General features: G+C 33.0%; 1 protein-coding gene across 2 annotated transcripts in view; it reads right to left on the reverse strand.

Moving 5' to 3' along the window:
• AGPS (alkylglycerone phosphate synthase) overlaps positions 1-17,850 on the reverse strand; it is a 118,921-nt gene that overhangs the window by 22,863 nt on the left and 78,208 nt on the right. For both annotated transcript variants that reach the window (XM_045559353.1, XM_045559351.1), the window contains 3 exons: positions 15,081-15,150; positions 12,071-12,132; positions 7,659-7,748 (listed from right to left, as the gene is read on the reverse strand). In XM_045559353.1, coding sequence (XP_045415309.1) covers positions 7,659-7,748; positions 12,071-12,132; positions 15,081-15,150 — 222 coding nt within the window. The remainder of the gene's footprint in view (positions 1-7,658; positions 7,749-12,070; positions 12,133-15,080; positions 15,151-17,850) is intronic.

A 17,850-nucleotide genomic window follows, 5' to 3' on the forward strand; every position in this document is an offset into this window, starting at 1 on the left:
GAAGTTGTTTTGTTATGTAGCAGTAATGGGAACTAACAGCTGCATGTGTGAACACACACTTAATATATAGTCAGATAAGTATTGGTATTAGCTGTTTTAAACTGCATAATCAAATTAAAATTCAACAAAAACGTTAACACCTGAAGATATATATATCGTGACAATAAAATAATACTAACTTTTTTCCCCGCTTTCCTCTATTCACCAAATTTTATGCACAATTAGTTCTTCATGTGGCTGATATAACACAGTATTTAAGGCAAATCCATGTTGCAAATAGTATGGCTCTATTCTTTTTCAAAAGCATTTTTTCCTGCCAAAGGACCACACCATGAGGTTCATACATGGAGGTGATGACTATAGTTTGTACTGACACAGTAAATGGAAATGATACAAAACAACTGCCCCTTGAGAAAGGCAACATTAGACTAGAAACAAAAGACTTGGTTCCATTCATTGGCAACATCACGACTCAGAACAGGGACATGAAACACATGGAATACATATGAACTTTCTAACACTGACTAAAATAAATTTTCATTATTTAAAAAATCTACATTGATAATATGTGGGCAAATTATAATCTTTTAGAAGTGCATTAAGTGCTCCGACAATAATACTAGGAACTTGTCATTTGCTTGGATTGTCCTGGCTCAATAGACTTAAAGATTTGGGGCAGAAAAGAGTAAATCACTGAAGTTGAGGCCAAAGACCTTGTTCAATCCTGGCTATAATTTTAAAAATAAATGACAATGAAATAAGTATCAGTAACATTTTTTTCCTACACAGATAATTTAAATGCACTAGAAGATGCTCTTCTAAGCTCTCTTTATAAAAACATGATATAGCATGACAAACAGGATTGAAGAATGCTTATAATTCTCACCTCAGTTTAATAAGCTATCTGATAATGCACTAGATACCTTGAGGGAGAGAACATAAAGACAGACAACATTCATAGCTTTAATGCAGCTTAAAAAGTAATCTAGACTCTGGATTATACAGGTCGGAAATGCTAAGGTAATCAAATCACAATGAACGATTATACGAAGAATAAGAAAATTTGGGTAGGTCAGATTGGGAAAGGTGTCCTAGAAAGGCATACCTAAATGAAGATTGACAGAAAATGTAAGATATTGTTCTAGGAAAGAAAAAGCCGTATTATCAAGGCACTGGAGAAATCAACCAGGAGATAAAAGAAGAGAATAAAAAAAGCCAGACATCCAGGAGTAGAGGAAGATGGACAAACAGATTTAAGGAACAAAGTAGGGAAGAATGACCTGAAAATAGCACAATTCTGACATCAGAAATAAGAAAAACTAAAGAATTTGAGGAAGAAGCCAGGATCAAAGGACCAGTGGTGAGTAATGGCTATCACTCCCCTGACAGCATGTGCAGATATGCACCAACTCTCCAGCACACGTACCCTCTGCAGCACACAGACTTGCTTGTCTCCCTCCCTAGGCCTCATACCTTCTTATATGCTACTCACTCTGTCTCAATTACCCTTCCTACATAATGAGCAACCTTTTTCTTCCTCTTCAAAAACTACCTTGCCATGTCAAAAGGACACAAAAGCCAGCTTAAAGGTGTTCCCAGTGGCCAAATCTGGGAAAATATGAGCAACAAAGTGAATAATGGTAATAATGGATATATCCCAGAAAATAAAATACCTATAAGTCCCACTGATAGATAGATGGGGTTATAAGGGACAGGGAGAGCTCTTCCTTACAGCGAACTCTAATCAATAAATAGAGAAGGAATGATAAAAATAGAAAATCACCATTTGCAAACATCACAATAAAAACTGTTATGACCAACAATGGAAGATTGACAATTAGAAGACAGTATAAGAAATAGGATATTTGCATATCTTGCAAACTTTCTTTCAAAGTTTCTCCCCATAAGACATTTATTAAGTACAACAGAAAAAAATATGTATGCATTTATTTATTTATCTATCTACCTATTTATTAATATTTACAGACAGAGTCTTGCTTTGTTGCCCCGGCTAGAGTACAGTGGTGTCATCATACCTGGGACTACAGGCGCATGTCATGACGCCTGGCTAATATTTTTCTAAAAATAGTAATTTTATAATGGAGAAACCTGGCAGTCAACACTTTAACCAACTAATCAAAGTTAACATCACCAAAAAATATACCAATATTATGTTTCTCCTACTATGATACACCAAGAAGAGCACATCACTTCTGTGGTATTCTTACCGAAATATATAATTTGAATTCTATCACGAGGAAACAACAGACAAACCCAAATTGAGAGACATTTTAAAAGATAACTGGCCAATATTCTTTAAAAGTATGAAGGTCATGAAAGATAAAGAAAGACAGGAATTGTTCCAGATTGGAGAAGATTAAAGAGACATGATAACTAAACACATTAAGTAATCCTGGATTGGATCCTGAACCAGAAAAAAGATACCAGTGGGACAAATAATAAAGAAAAGAAGGCTTAGGCCAGAAGCAGTGGCTTACGCCTATAATCCTACCACTCTGGGAAGTGGAGGCAGGAGGATGGCTCGAGCTCACGAGTTTGAGATCAGCCTGAGCAAAAATGAGACACTGTCTCTACAAAAAATAGAAAAAATTAGCCAGCGTGGTGGCACCTATACTCCCAGCTACTCAGGAGGCTCAGGCAGGAGGATCACTTGAGCCCAAGAGTTAGAGGTTGCAGTGAGCTATGATGACACTACTGCACTCTAGCTGTGGCAACAGAGTGACACTTTGTCTCCAAAAAATAAAAATAAAAATAAAATAAAAAAATAAAGGTTTGTAGATTAGTTAATAGTGCTGTAACAACACTAATTTTTTGGTTTTGATATTCATACTATAATTGTGTAGGATTTTAACATTTGGGGAAGATGACTGAAGGGTATACAGAAACTATTTGTACTATTTTTGGAACTCTTTTTGGAAGTATAGATTATTAACCCCCCCAAAAAATTAAGAATTTGAAAACAATGCGAATACTTCCCCACCTGGCCTGAAATAAACAAAAACCCCACCTCTCTCAGGAGGGCTTTTTTTTTTTTAAACTAAGTATACTGCTATTAAAGACAGCCTCCAAATAGACTAGATGGAAGTTGGTAGTTAATTATAAGTTTTCCAAACTTTCTCAAAGTTAACAGAAATAAGTATGAGAACTTAAAACTCAGAAACAGGATAAATGTTCAAATACCAAATATGATCAGACTGGGTGAAATATGTTCACTAAGTGCACATTAATAATTAGTAAGAATTTGGAACACAAATTGAATGATCATATCAAATGCAGCAATATGGCCTTAAAATACTGTCTAGACTCTGTATGTGTATATATTACGTGTGTGTATACAAAAGATATCAAGAATGTTTGATTATTAAACATATATATATAATATATATCTGATCTTTCACAATGCAATTAGGAAAGCACTTAAAAGGGAGCTAAGGTAATCATAGTCAAATCTCCATATGCAATTTACACAGTTTCCCACAAGGAATTTAATTTAACAGAAGGAGCAAATACAGAGAAAATACTCTTTTTACTACACAATACAAATAGAATCTAATCTAAAATTTTAATAGCCTTTTAGGCCAAATGTTAGGTGCCTCAGAACAGAAGAAATGAACTGTTTAACAATGCTACTGTCAATTTGCCAGCTGTTTTTTTCTTATAGTGTTAATTCACCCTCATAAAAAAGGTCTCTTGAATGTTTACATTTTAAGCACCAGATTTACAAAGTTTAAGAAAAATTGGAAAACCATTTTAACTATGAGGGCACTATCATTAGTAGTAACCAAATTCAAATAAAGTTTGGACAAATGAATGAAATTAGTTTATAGCAATTAGTAAAATATACATCGCTCATAAGAGAATCAATATTAATAAATAGAAAATATAACTAAATATTAATAGACCACTACCATTTTCCAACGAGACCAGGATCTATATATTACACAGTTTAGTTTTTAGTAAATAAGCAGACTACTAAAGTCACAACAAAGCCTGGTGGGCCTGAGTGATCAGTATCTCAGACAAAGTCCAAATGATGAAAAACACCATTTGAAATACCTCAATTTGGGTCCATTTCAGAAAGTGACTCAGGTCTAACACTTTTTAAAATAGATAAATTCTATCATTTAAGACATTTAAATAATAACCTCTTCCAAAATAATCTGAACAAGTAATGTATTAATAGTAGTTGAAGTTATTCTTTCATTTCTAAAAAAGCTTTTGTGCTCTATACTTTATGTAGTACTTTGCTTGGGTTAGATTCACTGACTAGCAATTCTTTCATTCCTTCTCATATAACTTCTACAGAAAATTTAGGATCGGAATTTCCATTCCAATGTACAAAGTACCTTTTATTTGACAAAAATGAACTCAATAACTACATCTGAATTATTTTTCTTAGGATCTTTGATTTTTAATTAGAACTATAATTATTTTAAAATAATTTTTTAAAATCTGGTTTAAAAATTGTATCTCACATAATTAACACAGAATAATCTCCTTGGTTACTATTAAGCAACTCATACTAAAATCAAATCCTAATTAAATGTTAGTTTAATCACATATAAGCTATCAGAACTATATTTAAAACTTATTTATCAAAGCCATTCAGGTAACTAGATTTTGCAAATTCTAACTGGTTTTGCAAGATGATCACAGAAACTATGCATATACGCTTTTATAAGAAAATCATTCTGGAGGGGAGGGGATGGGTGTATACATACATAAGGAGTGCGATGCGCACCATCTAGGGGATGGACACACTTGAAGCTCTGATGGGGGGTGGGGAGAGGGGAGCAAGGGCAATATACATAACCTAAACTTCTGTACCCCCATAATATGCTGAAATAAAAAAAGAGAAAAAAATCATTCTTAAAAAAATAGCCTACTTAATCAATATGACATATGACCAGTTCAGTCTAAATATACTAATTCTATCTATCTACAAGACAAAAATGAAGATTTTTAGGTCTCATGAATACATTCTGAAGAACCTAGATTTAACTATTATTACAGAATGTGCCCTAAGGCAGAATATTTTACTTTCCAATCATTTTCAATAAGTAGTGTTTTATTATTACAATGAATATTTTCATAATAGAGGGGGGTTCTCAAGGGATGGTGAATAGAAAGTTGGACCCCATCCCCCAGGAAGTGGGGAGGGTAAAATCTGTTAAATTGCCACTTGACAAAACAAAGAAATAAACATTTCAACTACACAAGAATAGGCTTTAGTATTTAAAATGTTTCAAACTTTAATGGTAACAAATGGCTTTTGGAATATTAGGTCTGATTTGTTTTCAGGATTGTAATAAAAGAGGCCTATCTGTTCATCTAAAAGATCAGAATATCAAGAGAAGAATAAGGTATCAATCTGGGCTGATAATGTAAATAAGCACAAATTTTTTTCTTAGATTTTAATGATTTTAAGATTCATTAAAAGATCCACTTTTTAAAGATACACCCAAATTAAAAAAAAAATAACATGTACATGCTTACAACCTTCATTTGTAAAGGTTTTCTCTGAGGTCATTCAGTAAGCTACCATTAGCTTTATCAAGTTATAAGCTTTTCATTACACAGAGCAAGGTCTCTATTTTCCCTTCCTTCAAGGTTTCTATAATTCAATAATATCTAAAATCCACTTTATCAGCTTTTATAATCTCTGATTCTATCCCCAATGTATTTGTTCTAAAACATGTTAATACACAGACTTGACTTTGTACTTTCTGCAGTACTCCTCAAACCCTGACGGTCTCTCCCATACAGAAGCAGAAAAGACTATTTCAAGGAGACCCTTCTGATTGAAATGAACAGTTCAAGTGTAAGAAAGATGCTTTTCTCAGACCTCATGTTAGAATTCTACTTTCTTACCCTGTAAAAGCACAATTTAGCAAATTCTAAAAGACATCTCTTTCCAATGGCAGCCGTAAGTAGAACTAAGAAACACAATATACTAGTAGGGAAGCACGAGATGAGACCATGAGAAAGACAGGAAAAAAAAACACACACAGAAGAAATAGCAGTTTAAAGAGTACAGAAATATTTCTAGTATTATAAAACAAATATATGTAAATTATCATGTATAAGGAACAAGTAGGCTAAACAGCTGGATGCCTTCATGAGGACTTGTCACTGGGGAGGAAAAATATCCAAATTTTACTTACTAATATTAATATGGACTGTTGCCTCAAGCTTAATGTAGTAATACTGCAACATTTATATAGCCCTTCAGAGCTTAAAAGTTTTTTCATATGCTTTCATTTCATTCTTACAACAATCCCATCAAAAAATGGTATTACCACTTTACTGATGATAAAATTAGAACTTGAAGAAATTAAATTACTAATAAACAGCAAAACAGCACATTCAGTCTTCAGACACATGCAGTCTTACAAGACAAAACTTAAAAAGTGGGCAGAAAGTTGCTATGGTGACAAGGTTGAGGGGCAAAGGCTGGCTAGGCCCAGGTCTGCTTCTTGAGCTGAGATTAACACATTGACTGCCATACTAGGAAAAAAAAAAATTCTTCCGTGGGGCCATGATGTTTTATTATGAAAATGGAATAAAAACTTCAAGAACAAAATAATCCTTCCTGATTTAATGAAAAATTTGTTATTTTTTATTGTTTTCTGTACGTGAGTTATATGCAATTAAATTGTCAATATTAATTGTAACAAGAACATCAACAAGTTCAAAGAACAGCAAAATGTCCAATAAAGTGCCAGATTACTACTGTATCACTTATTTTAAGGCTCCTCATTTCATGATGTATTCTGATTTCCATTTATTTTCCACTCAAATTAATTCTATAACTTTTTCGAGAAGTTAAATGTTCAACTCAATGTGTTTACACAGAAAATTAATATCAAAAGATTGAATACAAAGTGCCCCTTCTCAAGAAAACCTTTTGGGCTGCTGCTATTTAACAAAAAGGGCAAGATCATCAGTTAACCATGCACTCACTATCTCATACGGAACATATCCAATATGGAATACATGACATATGGTGTCTATAAATTTAAATTAATTAAGAAATAAAATTTAAAATTCAGTTTCACAGTCACACTAGCCACATTCAATTGCTTGACAGCCCCATGTGACTACCATATTGGACAGTCCAGATACAGAATATTTCCATTATTGAAGAAAGATCTATTGGAAAGCACTGAATTAGTCGTCATTTGGATCTTTTGTTCCTCACATTCTTTTATTCCAGTCCTATTTATTTAATAAAAACTAAAACGGTTAAATGGGTTTCTTCTCTGATGAAGAAAGAGCTATGTTGACTATGTATATAATTTATAGTTTCTTTACTATATAATTGATAGTTTCAGTAAATGAAGGAGTCCTCCTCTTTTTCTAGGAGCTCGGACACTTGGCTCCTCATTGCAGTCTGTCCAGATAGGGTAGAAGGCCTATACACAGAAGGGTGTCCCACTCCTACAGGGCTCAGGACTATTGTAAAATGCTAGTGGCACAGTCCAAACAAGGTGGTTAAGTGAAGGTTAAGAAAGCTTCCCAAATGGAATAGAACGAAGCTTTTCCTGAGCTGGCAAATTATACTTCCCCCATTGATTAAAAAAAAAAAAAGTTTTTCAGAATATGGAGTATAAGAGCAATTTAAAAAAAAAACTCACCTGCATGTAGAAAGAGGAGCAAACTGAACACCCCTTTCTTTGCATTCCCTAGTTATTCTTTCTTTTACATTTCTACAGAGATCTACAACCCTAAAAAAAAGATAAATGAATACAATATTAAGTTTTCAAATGAGCACCACAAAAATTCAATAAATGCTGCTTAATCTGACGTCCATCAAGTCCAAAATTCTTTTAACTAAAGCTTTCATAGTTATTCCTTCAAAAACTGACAAGAGCCTGGATCATTCAAATTGAGCCCTCCATTCCTAATGTCAAAGGCAACAAAGTTCTTTTTTTTGCCATAAGGAAAACAGAATTTAGAAGACCATACTCAAGTCTCCTGAATGTAGTTTCATATACCTGAGAAAACTTGATTTCAAAATAAATTTAATTACAAGATTTTAAGAGCTTTAAAAAAAGCTATAAAAAACAAGTTAATGAAAATTCAATTCTAGGTTACATGAATTCCAATCTTTATCTATGTCTAAGTAGTTTTTTTAATTTAAAAATAATTCAATTAATAATCATGATGTTATATAAAATTTTCAATAGCCTATTCTCAAGCTGAAATCCAATTTGACAAAGACTTATTGTTATTGAACAAAAACTATGTGTAAACTGTTAATGTGCTATGTTAGACTGTTTGACATTAAAAGTCAAAGACAACAGACAGGTGAGGGATAGTAGTAATCCTTAAAGGAGAAAAGGGATTGGCAATACTTAATAATATTAATCTATTTTTAATCTGTTTTTTTAATGTAAGCTATACCATATTGTTATAACTATGTATTTTGTTTAATCTGGAATATGAAATTCTTAAAGTATGTAAAAACCATTTCATTGTCCAATAAACATCTTGGCCACATACTAACACTGATTCTGTACCTTTTTAAACCTTGGTCTGTTTAGCATCATGAGAATTGAAATGATACCAAAGAAACTTAAAAGGCCTATCTTTAGTCTCAAGATTGATTTGACCGTGTGAGAATTAACTCGATAAAAACAATAACTTTTGAGCAGATCATGCTTAATGAAACACATTAAAGTTACCTACATGTCCATTAAGAATAAAGAATGTATGATTAAAATATAAATACAAATGGAGTTGTAGTATTTTATTAGCATATCAAATTTATTTTTATGAATATAGTATCTGAAAATCTTATAAATTCTAATTCTACAAAACAGTACTCAAGTTAAAATATGCTTTAATTTATGAGAGCTGCAGGTAAACATGATTTATCAATATTATCTCTGCATCATTTATAGAATGATAATGATGCATGTTTTAAAAGATATCTCGAAACATTTATTGATATTTCATGTCTTTATTTTGAAATTCCAACTAATAAAAGGAATCTTTAAACATAAATAAAATCTACTAAGCTTTAATATCTACAGATGTTAATGAATACTACAAATTTATAAAAGTAACAAGTTCTTTAACTTGGCTCTAGAAAATGGAATTGAAATGCTACAGTTAAGTAGTCTAAAAAATTAAGAATAAAATTCATCAGCTTTTATGGTACTTTGCAAGTTAAACTACTGGATAGACTGTATTTTCACTTAAATGCACTTAAATGTACCTAATCATCACAAATGCAATAGAAAACAGGAACATGTTAAGAACTGCTTATATCTAAACCCTCACTGGAGTTGAATAATGAAAAGGAGATGGGAAAAAGAACAGGACTGAATGCTTATAATCCCCAATGGGATACTTTCAATAAATGATTTTTAAGGAGGGGTTCTGAAAAGTATTTTCTCATAGAACTTAAGCAAAGGTTAATATGGCCCACTTGGACCAATCATTTTATAGGACATAAACATAACTATGTAGACTTTTAAATTCCTTCTTGATCTATTAGCAAATTTAACACTGTTGACCATATCCTCCTCAAAACAAACTTTCACGGGCTTTTGTCATATCACTGGATTTCTTCCAGATATTATTCCTCAGTATCCTTTGCCAGTTTTTGTTTGTATAACTACCCCTTACGAGGTTCTCTGGGACCTCTTTCCTAGGTAATCTTTTTTCCCCTTCACTCCATACTATCTGTAAGTGTTTGTACACACTTTCTTGATTTTAATCACAAGAATCTCGCTGGTATCTCCAAAATCTTAAAAAATCTCTAGTTTTTAAGATAGCTATAATCTCACATTATTCCAGAGTTCATTCAAAGGACTCTATGCAGAATATTCACTGTGCTAGGCAACTATGGAATGTGTCACTTAACAACACACAAAGACTAGTAAAACCAATAACCTCTTAAGTGGCTTATACATGAAAAGGCCAACGACCTAATAATGTATGAAGGTTGAACACCCTGATCCCATGGGCTACTGCTAAACGTGGTCTCTATCTAGCTAAAGGGTTAAAATAAAAAGCAAGTTACTAAATGGGTAACAAGTAAATTTTCTGTCAAAAATGTAGCTGTTTCCCGTAAATAATATTTATTAAAACTTCAGCTGAAGAAATTGTTTAATGAAAACAAAAATGTAACCCTACATAAAACAGAAGCTACCAGTGAATCAATTAAATAAATACGTAAGTATAATATAAAAAATGGAAGAAGAAAAATAAAAAGGCAACACATGATTAGCTTCCACAGTTGGAAGAATAAGGAGACAAGATGTCAACTGATGACAAGGAAATTCCTAATGCTGAAAAGGTAACAGAACCCACTTTCCCCAGTGATATGAGCTGAATGTTTGTGTCCCTCTCAAAATTCATATACTAAAACCCTAAGCCCCAATGTGACGGTATTAGAAGGCGGGGCTTTTTAAGGGGTAATCAGGTCATGAAGGTGGAGCCTTATGAATGGGATTAGTGCCCATTTTCATAAAAAGACACGAGAGGGCTCGCTTTGTGTCTCTGTTTGCCACCATGTGAGGATATAACGATAAGATGGTGAACTATAAAGCAAGAAGAGGGCCTTCACCAAAAACCCGACCATAATCTCAGACTTCAAGTCTCCAGAACTGAGAAATAAATGTTTCTTGTTTAAGAACATTTAAACCACCCAGTCTATGATCTTCTGTATAGCAGGCCAAATTGACTAATATACCCAAGGAAAGGTATTAAAGACTAAAACGGTCTTTGAGGCCACTATGAACAGCTGCCAAACTATTTCTGCTATTCAAAACTATCAGATGTCCATGAGTTGGTCATTCTTTTCATTTACAAGATTTTTTCCCCTTGTTAAAAAATTTAGCATCAAAAATTATGAATAACATTTCAAACTGAGAAAGTTGATTTAAAAATGAAAACAGAAAAAAAACTGTGACTAACAGAGTGAAACTATAAATTGGGTTACTATCTAACACAATGCATGAGATATGAGCACCCATGTGCCAAAAGTCATAACTCATAGTAGATGAAGACTTCATGTAGAAAAGTAAAAACTTTTCTGGGGGGAAAAAGAGGTTGGAGGAAAACAAAATGTTAAGATACATAATATCTAAGAGGTGGATTTGCGGGGTTTGTTATATACTATATTCTTTTTTGTACATTTCAAATATTTTATAAATTTTATAAAGAAAAAGCAAAATGTAGGCATACTAGAAGAAAATAAAAATATACAGGTTGAGTATCCCTAATGAAAAAATAAAAAATACGGAAGTTTTTGAGCGCCAACACAATGCTCAAAGGATATGCTCACTGGAGCATTTTTAGATTTTGGATTTTTGGATTTGGGACTCCAAAACAGTTTTGGCCCCAGGCATTTCAGATAAGGGGTACTCAACGTGTATTGACAATCTCCTTGAGAATGTTTTTATTACTGAATGATTAAAAAGTCACAAGCATATTTTTAATAAACCATTTAACATTTCCTAATCAGGTTTTATTATTAATTCTCTAACCAATATTTGTGTGTGTGTGTATGTGGTATATATTTCAAATAAAGAAACCCTTCTAAGATTTATTTCCATTAATCTTATTTGGGCCGTTCTTATAATATGTTCCAGTATTAGAAATTTTGCTTAAATTTAAAAATAGAAATTATCCTTAATTTTTTATATTGGATTTCTTTCAGAAATCACTTAACTGCAAGTTAAGATCTTACTTAATAACACACAATTATCAAAAAATAAATGATGTATTACAAATGAAGGTTAACTGGTTTAATAATTTGGGGGTACTTTTTAGAGAACCTTCAAACATATTAATCACTTAAGAACTTAAGTAAAAGCTAAGTAAAACCACATAGTAACATTTAATGTTCAATAAGATTCTTCAAGACATAAACTTCAAAAATATCTCTGCACTTTGGATAAGTAAAAGTAGCTACCTTGTTTCAATGTTTCTTTATAAAGTTTTTAAAGTTTCTATGTCAACACACCAAGAACCATTACTTCAAGCAATTCATAAAGCATATTTGAATAATATCACGCATTTTATTATATTTTACCTGTCCCAAGGAGCAGAAGTCTCAAAAGATTCTCCTACTATGTAGTATTCCAAACCCAAGTCCTGTTAAGACACATACAGAAAAATCAAGCAATTGCAACAGATGCTGAAGAATCAATAATACTGTTACTATTTCATGTTCACTGTCAGTATTGTATGTTCCTAATTTAACTTTGACTGCTCTTTACTATTCACCTCATAAGAGCGCTGGGAAGTTGCCCTGAGAGTGAGATATAACCTCCATGAGGACAGGAATCTTGCCTGTCTTATATTCCTCTGTATCCTTGGCACCAGGTAGAGTGTCTGACACAGGGTAGAAATTCTGTTTCTCTAGTGAATGATGTTTCTATCCAGGAACAGTCTATGTATATGAGGAGAATACTAGAAGGATAGATTTTTTTCTTTTTGGGCCTAAATAGCAACTTAACCAGTATCAAAAACTGGTCATCAAGATTGAAGGAGCAAGAGGGTTTGGGAGGTGAAGTATAGAAGGAAGAGAAGTTTTTTTTCTTAAAATCAACTTTTCTTTAAAAATAAATTTAGAAAATATAGTTCCTCTCTTCGAAGTAAGAGAATACATTCCTGTCCTCATGGAGGTTATATCTGGAGGCACCTCTGCTAGGAAAATATTTTCTATTGTACAGATATAATACTTATATTACAAGTAATTTATAACTTCTTTACCCAGAACACAATTGTTTTATTACCTAAACTGGAATATAATTGGTGACAATGGTATTAACCACCGGAAAATTTTCTAAAAGAGAAAACAAACAATCGGGGGGGGGGGGCTCCCTAATGTGCTTTTGACTTAGCTTTAACATTAACTGGAATCTTAAAAATTAAGATATTTGGCTGGGCGCGGTAGCACTCTCGGACACCGAGGCGGGCAGAGCCTTTGAGCTCAGGAGTTCAGACCAGCCTGAGCAAGAGCAAGACCCTGTCTCTACTAAAAAAATAGAAAGAAATTAGCTGGATAACTAAAAATATATAGAAAAAAATTAGCCAGGCACGGTGATGCATGCCTGTAGTCCCAGCTACTTGGGAGGCTGGGGCAGTAGGATTGCTTGAGCCCAGGAATTTGAGGTTGCTATGAGCTAGGCTGACGCCACAGCACTCTAACTCAGGCAACAGAGTGAGACTGTCTCAAAAAAAAAAAAAAAAAATTAAGATACTTATTCCAAATTGTATCTATGCTATACTTGTTACAGTTATATTTCACTTTCTGGAATTCTGAATTCAGTATTATGGCAAAATGGTCAACATCATCCAAGAAAATGCCTAACAACATTTTATGTATATTCAAAATGGTTACTAAGGGGAGAACCTGGAGCACTGACAGTCTGTAGAGGCAGACGTTATTTATAATATCTATAATAAAATCACCTATTACTTTTCATGATCACTACGTCTCATCAGAATTGCTAACACAGTAAACAGGCAATAAATACACTTTTCCTTATCAGCATCATGAGGGGGACAGGAAGAAAGGACTATATGCTTCAAATTCACTAATTTAAAATTTAGATCTTAGCTTGGATTAAATTATTTCTAAAATGAGAACACATTAAGAAAGCTTACTTAGAGAAATAAAAAGCTGTATATAAATTTATATAAGAATTTTCTTCAAAACAATTTCCAAGTGAAAAACTAAAAAAATTAGTATTTGGAGGTGATGGCTATCCCAATTACCCTGATTTTATCTTTACACATTATATGAATGTATCCAAATATCACATATACTCCAAAAATATGTACATCTATTTGTTTCAATTAAAAAAAATTTTTAATGATAAAAAAAGGAAAATGTAGTATTTGGGGAAGCCACATCCTCAGGATATCTGAAAAATGACCTTTCAGAATAAGATCATTCAAATTATATAAAAGGCGAAATTAAAAAAAAGTAACCCTACCAACAGCAAACAATTAAGAAACTTGAGTTTGTTACAACCAAAGTAGAAAAACAAAACTAAATGAAAAAATAAAATTTCAAAAGAACAATTTCATGTAAGTACAGCAGAGTTGAGATTAATAAGAATAATGAATTTCTCAGAGTAGAAAATCTAGACTTAGAAAAACTTTAGTGCTTAAGTACACATAATTTCTTTAATTCTATACAGTAATCATCACCAATGAACTAATAACTACTTGGAATCATGTTAAATATCAACTTTAAAAGACACAGTTAAAGATTTATATATCTTTAAAACAGATTATGAATCAAGTGAGGAATGTTATTAATAAAACAGCTTGATTCTAACCACGTAATGTTAGGAATAGCATGCTCAAATTTTAGATAGAGAAGGGCTCCATTCTTTTAAGAGCACAAAGACACATTAAATCTGCTGTCCCCAACCCCCAGGCCAAGGACCGGTGCCAGTCCATGGCCTGTTGGGCCACCCAGCAGAAGGTAGGAGGCGGGCAAGCAAGCAAAGCTTTATCTATATTTACAGCTGCTCCCCATGCTCGTCACAACATAAGCTCCACCTCCTGTCAGATCACTGGCAGCGGCATTAGATTCTTATAGCAGCCCAAACCCTACCGTAACTGCCTATGTGAGGGATCTAGTTTGTATCTCCTTATGGGGAATCCAATGCCTGATGATCTGAGTGAGGTGCAGCTGAGGCGGAGATGCTAGCAGCTGCAAACACAGATTATCATTAGCAGAGAGATTTGACTGCACAATACATGTCATGCGCTTGAATCATCCCAAAACCATCCCCTTCAATGCAGTCCGTGGAAAAACTGTCTTCCATGAAACTGGTCCCTGGTGCCAAAAAGGTTGGGAACCGCTGTATTAAATCATCTTCAAGTTCCTCAGAAACATAAATAGAATGTTTAAATGAGCTTATAAAGATTCATAGCTAATCCAGGGTTCATGTAAAATGATGTGCTAAATTACAGTAGCTTAAAATTTAAGAAAATAAAAAAGACAATTTTATTCAAAGTCAAGAAAAAGTATTGTTTATAACATAAATTAAGTGACAAGGGAAATATATGAAATAACTTACTCGAATATATGCAATGACATAGGTCAGTAAATAACCTCTCTGTCCATTATCTTCTCCAGCTGCCAACCCACTGTAATTAAAGAACAAACTGTTAATACATTTCAAATAAACTACTGCAAATATATAAAATTAACCAAACTGATATGATACCTCAAGACAATTGCTTAATAGATTAACATATATTACATCTTATTTTTTCTTAATCTCATTTATCATAAATATATCAAATGACACCATTAAGAGAATAAGCTTGGATAACAAATTAAAACTGGAAACACTTTTAATATTTCAGATTAGTCATTAATTTCAAACTTTTATCCACTAGACTACTAAAACTGACTCTTATGAACTCAACTATTTCTACCCATATTCTCAAAAGAACAGAAAAAGAATTAATCATGAGAAACAAACTTAAATAAGCTGAAATAATCTTCATAAGCATAAGATACTTAAAATATTCTTTTATTCATATTATGTTCTTATTCATACACTCATACATTGTTATAGTCTTATTCATATATAAAGAAATGTGATGATTGACTAGGAACTCCCAAATACCAAGAAGTTTCTTGAATATTTGAGCATATAGTATTTGGAGTGTTAGATGTGGTATGTATCTTATGGAATTTATGATTTAAATGAGAGACAAAACATACTCAGAAATATTAAAGTTTATAAAGCAATATACAAGAAAGTATCACACCAACAGGTAAAGTCTTATTACTGTGAACATATAAACTGTCCCTTTCAATTTGAAAGTAGTTTTATCCATAGAAATTGTATTTGACCATCTAGTTAGAATTAATCCCATATAATTCAGTTCAAGGACTCCAGCTTGTAGAAGTTATTCTTATTTTAAAAAATGATGAGTAAGTATTGTTGTCCACTACTTTGAGTAAAGAGTTTTTAATTATGCTTTTCCCATTATCAAATAGAAATTAAACTTTCACTTGTTTTAGTCAACTAAAGGAAGAATTATTACTATTACAGCGTCAATTAACACCTCATAATTAAATCTTAAAGTTTTGTTTGATTGGTGGTAAGTAAATAATACAATGTAGATGTATTCTTGTTTCATACAAATGTTGTAAGATAATTTCAAGCTAGAATATATAGGCTAAATCAGAATTTCCTGACACAATATTACCAGTGGATATATATAAATTATTATCATTCAAAAGGAGTAGCAAAGACTTGATAGAAGCAGCTCTAGTTTGGAACAACTTGAGGACAAAGTATAATAAAATGAAACGGAATGTTTGCATTAATAGGATGTTTGTTTGTTTTTTTAGAGACAGGGTCTCGCTCTGTCACCCATACTGGAGTACAGTAGCATAATCATAGCTGACTGCAACCTCAAACTCCTGGACTCAAGGGAATCTTCCCACCTAGGACGACAAGTGCAAGTCACCATGCCCAGTTAATTTTTCTTATTTTTTTGTAGAGAAGAGGTCTCACTAAGTTTCCCAGGCTGGTCTCAAACTCCTGGGCTCAAGCAATCCTCCCACCTTGGCCTCTCAAAGTGCTGAGATTACAGGTGTGAGCCACCATGCCCAGCCTGTATTAATAGAATGTTAATGAGCAACGAAGATAGACTTTAGGTCAATTCAGCTGAAAGTGAAAAGTAAGAAATGACGGAAGACAATTCTGGGTTAGATGTGAGGCTGGAGGCAGAAAGCCAAATAAAGTTCCAAAACAAAAGGAAAACAAGTCAAACCTGCTGTAGCAAGTGCTTGGAAGAAAATAGCTGAGCCCATGGCTTAGGTAGATTTAAAAAAACAGAGTCAGATTCTGAGTCCAAGACAGAAAAAATAGTACAGATCTAGGAAACAGAAACAGTTCATCCTAGACCTAGTGGTAGAAGGAAAGGAAAGGAGAGTGAAGATTAGGAAAAGGTGCAAGACACCTTTGTTGAGAATCTTTGAGAAAGGAACATGCTCAGTATGTACCTGGTGAGAAGTAACAGGTATGAACATTTAGTAAGCCTGTCTCCATTATGTCAGGATGCAACAAAGTTCTACTTTCCAGTCCCAGTTTAAGTCATTTTTCTTTAGGCCCTCTTCTAATATCTGGCAGCTGGGGGTGGAGCTGCGGATAAAGAGGTGATCTGTTCCACATGGGATACAGTGGAACAAACCACATAGCAACAAGCATTTTCTAATTTAAAGCAGGAAGAAATTGGATGTTTATTCTAAATTCATAAACCCCAAAAGAGAAGAAAAGTCAATCCGGGCTTGCTTTTCTGAATCATAGGTTTCCCTGCAAATTTAGCTTTCTGAAAATTCTCTTTTTTTAGCTTTCAGAACTGTCAATCTTCTAGCTAGAATTATCTTAAAATACCATATGTAAACCACAGTAGGATTAGAAATTAAGTTTCTAAATTGTCGCTTTTGCAATCACTGAAAAAGCTACACATAGACTCACACTGCTGTATATTAAAGTAGCAATATCTACTCCCTACTTTCTGTTCTCCCTACAAATGTCAAACAATTTTCAATTCACAAGGTTCTTAAACAAATTTAAAGCTGTTTCACGAGGAAGGACTGAAAAGACTAATGAAAGAGGAATGAGAGACAATCTTTTTATATAAAAGGGCCATCTGGTGAACCTAATCATTCTTGTGTTAAATTATATTAAAACAACTTAAGCACACTTTAAAAATAACGATAACATATTACCTTAGGTTCTATGGTGAATGTCAAAACACCAGTCATAAGTGCTGACAGGTAATGTTTATTCTGTTAAGCTCTTAGAGAAGTTGAAGTACATT

This window comes from Lemur catta, chromosome 8, assembly GCF_020740605.2.
Source record: "Lemur catta isolate mLemCat1 chromosome 8, mLemCat1.pri, whole genome shotgun sequence".
Classification (NCBI taxonomy): domain Eukaryota; kingdom Metazoa; phylum Chordata; class Mammalia; order Primates; family Lemuridae; genus Lemur; species Lemur catta.